We start from the raw sequence: 8,117 nt of genomic DNA, 5'->3' as shown, positions 1-8,117 counted from the left end.
GGCCCAGGGGTCCAGACACCATGAGATCTGATCGACGTGTCCATTTACCAATGCACTTCAAGGACGGTGCTCCCCTTACACCTGGGGGACTCTTGTAGTGACTGCAGCCATCATTTCTGTACAGTGTAGTGTGTGAGTGTTTGCCGCTTGTGTTGCGCCGCAAATGTTCGATTTTGTCCTGTCAAATTAGTGCCATCCCAGCTCCCAAGAGCGCTGTGGTTTGTCTAGAAATCTTATGCCATTTGCTCTTTGGATGTAATTTATATGTTCATGTTTATTCTATGTTTAGTTCTGTGACAGCACGTAGCATTTAGTAATGGGTCAAAAAGAGGCTTATTCGTTCTCTCTCGAGTTTGTTTCTTCGTACACTGCAACTACAGGATTTTCTGTATTTTTGGACCTACAAATGGATGAAGTCATGTCATAATAGCAAAGAATATATCGTTTGTGCAAGCTAACCAGTTGGACTGCCCAGACTCAGTATTATGGCCAAATACCCATACATTTGTAAATTGTGCATATTTCTTTGAATGACGGTTTCATAATTTCAAATATGTTTTCAAGAATACATGGACATGAAATTTTTCTGATATTACACTACAAACACAATTTCATTTCTTGTTTCTGTTTCTAACAGAAAATTGGCAAAATGTATACCTGGACACTGTCTAGGTTGTCAGCTAGTATTCCATAAAAATTATCGATTGAATTTAGGTGCAGTTAAGCATTATGACTACAAGCAGAAGCTTACAGTTAATGTCAAGTAAAGCCTATCATCCTCCCTCTCACTTTTTCACCTCCTAATAATGATTAGGTCATTCTACACACTATCAGTTTTGTTTGACAATTTTGCATTATCGGGAATATAATTATACTTCAGTCGTGATTTACCTTACCATTACAATAAGTAGTGCACATGTAGTTCGTTATGATGTCTGTAACGAGAAATTTCAACAATAAATGGCTTCAATATTTAAATGATCACTTTACACTGAAGTGACAATAGTCATGGGATAATATACCGGGTGAATAAATAGTCAGTATAAATTTGAAAACGGAATAAATCACTGAATAATGTAGATAGAGAGGTACAAATTGACACATATGCTTGGAATGACATGGATTTTTATTAGAACCAAAAAAATATGAAAGTTCAAAAAATGTCCGACAGATGGCGCTTCATCTGATCAGAATAGCAATAATTAGCATAACAAAGTAAGACAAAGCAAAGATGATGTTCTTTACAGGAAATGCTCAATATGTCCACCATTATTTCTCAACAGAAGCTGTAGTCGAGGAATAATGTTGTGAACAGCACTGTAAAGCATGTCCAGAGTTATGGTGAGGCATTGACGTCGGATGTTGTCTTTCAGCATCCCTAGAGATGTCGGTCGATCACGATACACTTGCGACTTCAGGTAACCCCGAAGCCAATAATTGCACGGACTGAGGTCTGGGGACCTGGGAGGCCAAGTATGACGAAAGTGAGCACATGATCATCACCAAACGACGCGCACAAGAGATCTTTCACGTGTCTAGCAATATGGGGTGGAGCGCCATCCTACATGAACGTCGTACGTTCCAGCAGATGTTTATCAGCCAGGCTTGGGATGATGCGATTCTGTAACATATCGGCGTACCTCTCACCCGCCACGGTAGCAGTAACAAAACCAGAATCACGCATTTCCTCGAAAAATAACGGTCCGATAACGGTAGGTGTGGTAAATCCAGCCCATACCGTCGGGCAATGGAGTTTCCACGACAGTTCTAGGATTTTCGGTAGCCCAAATTCTGCAGTTGTGGGCGTTGACAGACCCTCGGAGCGTGAAATGAGCTTCGTCGGTCCACAACACGTTACTCAACCAATCGTCAACTTCCGCCATCTTTCGAAACGCCCACACCGCAAATGCCCTCCACTTCACTAAAGCGCCAGGTAAAAGTCCATGATGCCAATGGATTTTGTACGGATAGCATCAGGGGGTATACCTAAGTGCCAACCAAACAGTAGTGTATGGCATGCCGGTTTATTAAGTTTTCAAATTTATACTGACTTTTTGATCACCCTGTACATGTATACAGGTGGTGTTAATATCATTTACACTAGGCATAAAATGGCGGAGCATTGGTGGAGCTGTCATTTGTACTCAGGTGATTGATGTGGAAATGTTTCCTATATAATTATGGCAGCACAACGGGAAACACAGACTTTGAATGGGTTGGGTTCTTGGGGAAGAAGACCAGACATCAAGGTCATCGGTCTCATCGGATGAGAGAAGGAGGGGGAAGGAAATCGGCCGCGCCCTTTCAAAGGCATTTGCCTAGAGCGATTTAGGGAAATCGCGGAAAACCTAAATCAGGATGGCCGGACGCGGGATTGAACCGTCGTCCTCCCGAATGCGAGTCCAGTGTCTAACCACTGCACCACCTCGCTCGGTACAGACTTTGAATGCGGAATGGTAGTTGGAGCTAGATGCATGGGACATTCCAATTCGGAAACCGTTAGGAACTCCAATATTCCAAGTTATATAGTGTCAAGAGTGTGCTGAGAATACCATCTTTCAGGTATTAGCTCTCACCACAGACAATGCATTGGCCGATGGCCTTCACTTAACAGCTGAGAGCAGTGGCACTTGCATAGAGTTAGCAGTGCTAACAGACAAGCAGCACTGCCTGAAATAGCCCCAGAAATCAATGTGGGATGTACAACGAACGTGTCTGCTAGGACAGAGTGGAGAAATTTGGCATTAATGGCCGACAGCAGCAAATGACCAATACGAGTGCCTTTGGTAGCAGCATGACATTGCCTGCAACGCCTCTCCTGTGCTTCTGACAATGTCAGTTGCACCCTAGACTACCGGAAAGCTGTGGCCTGTTCATATAAGTCCCAATTCCAGTTGGTAAGAGCTCATGATAGTGTTTGAGTGTGGCGCAAACTCCACGAAACCATAGACCTAGGTTGTCAAGTAGGCACTGTGCAAGCTAGTGGTGGCTCCATAATGGTGTGGGCTGTGTTTACGTGGAATGGACTGGGTTCTCTGGTCCAACTGAATCGATCTCTGACTGGAAACAGTTTAGTTTGGCTATTTGAAGATGGTTAGCAGACATTCGTGGACTTAATGTTCAAAACAAGTATGTAATTTTTATGGATGACAACATGTCATGCCACCGGGCCACAACTGTTCGCAATTTGTTTGAAGAACATTGTGGACAGTTTGAGTGAATGGTTTGGCCACTTAGATTGCCCGACATGAATCCCATTTATGAGACATAATTGAGAGGTCAGTTTGTACAAAAAATCCTACACCAGCAACACTCTCGCGATTATAGACGGCTGTGGAGGCAGCTCGGCTTAGTACTCTTTAGGGGACTTCCAGCGACTTGCTGAGTCAATGCCACGTCGAGTTGTTGCAATATGTCGAACAAAAGAAAGTCCCACACAGTGTTAGGAAGTGGCCCAGACCTTTTATCATCTCAGTGTATGTGCAACAAAATAATACTCTGGTGCTTTGTGAAATTAAATCTTCATTTCACTTTCACAAACAAAACAAATTTGCAACTTATTAACCAATGTACTTTATCACAAATGTAGTCACCATATATGCAATTACAGTGTTTCTTGACGTATTCCAATGGTGACTTCTTCTCGGATTATCAGCCGAGTGGAGAATGGGTACGAAACTCATCGAAACATTGCGACAAGACGACGCTACCACTAGGCTGATATCCCAAGAAGAATTCATCAATGTAGTCACCACCTTCAAAGACAATCAGATTACTGTTTTTGTATCCAGTTTTGTATCTATGAGAAATAGAATTTCAGCATTATCGCTACATGAACAACACAAAGTGATTATCAAGTACTTTTTGTGTCTCATAAGAGCACTGAAGTTAGGATATAAAGTCTTGTTTAAACACTGGTATATGACTTCACTAACAATTAAATGATCAGAATTCTATAGACATATATATTACAGCACTTATGAAACCAGATGCCCCACTTTGCAGCTGCTTATTGTTTTAGTAGTGTTGAAAGGGTACAGTACCGCCCGACATTGAAAATAGGTACAACATACTTCGTTATTTTTGTCAGAACAACACACTTTTTTTGTAAAATAACTCAATTTCAATTCATACAGCGAAGCCGGATACCAGTGTGGGAAAAAATGACAATTTATTTATTTAATTGATCACATGTGCACTCCCACAAAATAAATCCCTACATCCAGTTTGGTGAGATCTGTGAAATGAATGAATGTATGGTCGTCTGCTAACCGCAGATAGTGAATGTGAATATATGATCATCTTTGAGACGATCCTTTGGCCACCTTTGGTGGGACCAAAGAGATGAAATTTACCTGAGCTTTGAGCGCCTGAAATGTGGCTGACCAATACGGTAGCAAGGTGCTCCCCCACTTCAGCAGAGGTGCGAGAGGACCTGAAGAACGGCCATGTTTCAGCACTCTGCCACTGGATCTTGTGCTGTTAAGACCTGTCTTAGTTGTGCTCCGTAAAGACAAAAGAGTGGAGACATGGTATGCATGTGGAATATTTAAGAGTAGTTTGAATTAATAATTTCTCCATTTCAGGAACTTTTGTGGGGAGAATTAAATGTCAGGCAGGTAATATTAATGGGATTGTAGTAATCTTCGGAAGTGACCAACGGTCACAATGAAACCACGTGTAGCAATAAGTTGAAATACTTCCGTGTGCTTAAGTTAAGCTGAATTACTAGCGTGTGTACAATAAGTTGAAATATTTAAGAAATAGTGTGTGTACCATAAGTTGAAATATTTAAGAAATGGCGTGTGCAGGACTTGAAATTAGAGACGAGTACTTCCACGTGGTGAGTACTGTGTGAGTCTCAAAGACAAAAGATAAAGAGAAGTACTCGTCCATGGTATCAGTTGAGGACTCGCGTGTGTGATGAATATGTTCTTAATATTACTTTGCGTGATATGATTCCGTGTGACGCTAGATTCAAACTCTGAGAGAGAAGCAAGGTGAGTCGGCCGTCTATCCAGCAACGCCACTTGGCTTGCATTGCACAGGAAGACGTGCATATATCTCCAGAGTTCATAGTAGGAAAGTAGAATTACGAAGTGGGGCAGTGTCGTGTGAAACTGGGATAAATATTAATTGAAGTGGGAAAGCTGAAAGTGATAATGTTGTGACTATTCCCTGTGTAGTATTGCATATTGTAGTGTGGTGTATGTCATGTAATTTGGGTATGAGTGGTTTGCATGGGAGAGTAGCAAGGTGGTTTCAAAAGATTAGTGGGTTATGCTTGTTCCTTCGGTACCGCTCGGTCTGGAGGAAAGTTTCATGATGATGATTGTGAGAGTCGAAGTGTGAGGTATAATAAAAGATCCACCATCCTATCCAGAAAGTGCACTGTAGCGTTAAATAATTACAAGACCATAAGGTAGAGAATCACCAATGTAAAGCCATGCCCACTGGGCAGAATTTCTCATGTGTTATTGTTGTAGGTTATAGAATTTGTGTGTTTAGGTTATAGAACTTATCGGAATAAATAAGATAGTGAAAAGAAAAAGATTGGTGGCCTTTTCCTTCGAATTGTATCTTGTCATGATATCCAGAATATATAATGTGTGCGCCACTCATATTCAGTACGATGGCCAAGTGTTGATAAAAGCCGTTAAATAAAAATAAAAAAAAAGAAAATGTGGTACTGCCAGTGCGTAGTGAACAGTCAGAGTTCTGTAAATTACTGATAGTCAGATGTGCGTTTCCATTGCGTATTATTCATATAGGGGGATAATTTGTAACTTAGTTGTGAGTACGAGAGTTCATGTTACTCGATAAATAAGAATGAATCCACTCGCTTGGCAGACCACTCATCTTGCAGGCCTGACTGCTTGATGCCACAGTATGAGCAAGGCATGTGGGTGCCTCTCATAATTTCGACCCTGCCAGGATTTTTTGCCAGGATTCTGCTGTTAGGGTTTGCTGTTAAGATTTTTTTATGGAATGTATTGTGATAGCGCTAAGAAGTAAAAATTTTTGTTTGCAATTTTTTTCTGGATTGGTGAGGATCTTTTATTTTTTTTATGTAATCGCTTGCTACGTCATCTAAGGTTGGAAGATCATTGTATAATTTTTTTTTGCGTAATGTCCGTAGTAACTAGGTCGCAGTCGACAAGTGTAGTCACCATGGAGAATAGTGATTCTGGCGTGAACGTAGCAGTGCGGCAGGAAGTAGCTGTCGACCATGGGTTAATGAGCGAGAACAGCAAACACTCGGATGGGGCCGAATAGTTCAGCGGACCGCGGTAGGTGATCCTTTATGCGGCGGGCTTTGTCCACAAACGGGGGCTTTTCCTGACGACGCGGGCGAGCCGGGACTAGGTCAGGTATTCAGTGAAAGTGAAGCTACCCTTGGCGAAGCTACGGTTTCTCAGGCGGACGAGGTGAGCGCACCAAAAATATCAAATGACAATGTGCTACAGCAGTTTTTACAGAAGATGGATAAATATAATAAGGAAAGATTAGAAGCGATGAATAGAGATAATAAGGAGAGAGATAGGGAAAATAAGGAAAGATTGGAAGCGATGGATAGGGAGACTAAGGAAAGATTGGAAGCAAATAAGGAAAGATTGGAAGTGATGGATAGAGATAATAAGGAGAGATATAGGGAAAATAAGGAAAGATTGGAAGCGATGGATAGGGAGACTAAGGAAAGATTGGAAGCAAATAAGGAAAGATTGGAGGCAATGGATAAGGGAAATAAAGAGGCAATGAGGAAGCTACACACAGTTATCGATAGGCGTCTATCCGCAGTTAATAATCGGTTAGATGAGGGGGAGAAGAATCTGGGTGCGTTGAAGCAAGTATGTGATGCCATGAAAGAAAAAGCCAATAATTTGGAGGTACGAATAAGTGCAATAGAGAGCGATATTACAGAACATAGGAATGTGTTGCCGGATGAGCAAATCAAAGAGATAGTGGAGGACTTACTTGCAGATAAACAAGGGCATTAGACAGCATGGAAGCTCAAGTCACCCGGCAGGAAGTGGCGCTAAATAAACACAGGGATGAAGTTGCGGAGGTAGTGGTCAGAATGAATACGATTAGCGCAGATGTAGAAAAGATCAGTATAAGAGGCGAAACAGGCTCTGACAGTACGCAGTGAGAGGTTTATGCCGACCAGGAGGAGATACAATCACTATTACAGTTTAAAGAGGCACAATTAGAAACAAATAGGAAACATAGGGAAGAACTTGTACAGTTGCAATTAGCGTGCAGAAGTGAAGGTGAAACACCACAAGGTAGACTGCAGAGGGAGAGTGAGATAAATTCAAAAAACGAAAATAGGCAGAAAGAGGAAGACGAACTCAGAGAGTTAGAAGAACGGTTGTGTCGGATAAAACAGGTGGCAAACCCAGCTGGGTATAGTCCAAGGACGGAAAACATAAATGCAGACGAAGAATGTAGGAGGCACTTCGTGTCGGTACAAACGTACACTTGTTTTCCGGATCCTGATAATTACCAACATCCATGCCTGTGGCTGTCTCAATTTCAAGATTCATTACCTTCATCGTGGGGACCGCTCCTCAAAATGAAGTTTGTGTGTAACCATTTGAGGGACGAGGCTAGAGCGAAAATGCAGGAAGTTATTAAAGACTGTAGTAGCTACGAGATATTTTGTGACAAGTTTTTAAATGAATTCTGGTCGAAAAGTAAGCAGGACCAGGTTAAGCAAAGCATATTGGTGATGCCAAATAGTAACGAAGGTGGTATAAGAGATCCAGTGTCGTGCTATCAGGAAATGCTGAGACGAAATAGGTATTTGGATGTGCCATACAAAACTGGGGAGCTCATTAGGATCTGTATAACGAAGTTGCCAGTGAAATTGCGTAGAGATATAGTGATAGCAGGCAGAGGCTTAGACGATTCCGCGTCATTTCAGCACTTGTTACAGGAACTGGGTAATGAGAGCAATATTGTGAACGGCGACACGACTCATAGGTCAGACAGAGTCGAGGATAGGAACGGCAGAAACTATCAGAATGACAGGAGAGCATGGAATCAGAGGAATGACGGAAATGGAAGATGGCGAGGAAATAGGGGGCAGAATTCATGGGGATATCGACCGGCAA

The 8,117-nt window shown here is 42.0% G+C and overlaps 1 protein-coding gene across 1 annotated transcript; it reads left to right on the top strand.

The window, feature by feature from the left end:
* Positions 1-6,482: 6,482 nt before the first annotated feature.
* LOC126188770 (uncharacterized) lies at positions 6,483-6,998 on the top strand. The gene has a single exon (XM_049930382.1). It carries the CDS (start codon positions 6,483-6,485, stop codon positions 6,996-6,998), a length of 516 nt encoding a protein of 171 aa, XP_049786339.1.
* The last annotated feature ends 1,119 nt before the right edge of the window (positions 6,999-8,117 follow it).

The sequence above is a fragment of the Schistocerca cancellata genome, chromosome 5 (assembly GCF_023864275.1).
Source record: "Schistocerca cancellata isolate TAMUIC-IGC-003103 chromosome 5, iqSchCanc2.1, whole genome shotgun sequence".
Classification (NCBI taxonomy): Eukaryota; Metazoa; Arthropoda; class Insecta; order Orthoptera; family Acrididae; genus Schistocerca; species Schistocerca cancellata.
This window is presented reverse-complemented; position numbering and strand designations above follow the sequence as displayed.

What these genes read in the sequence shown, in the direction of transcription:
- LOC126188770 (XM_049930382.1), top strand. Translation starts at nt 6,483, where the DNA reads ATGGATAAATATAATAAGGAAAGATTAGAAGCGATGAATAGAGATAAT.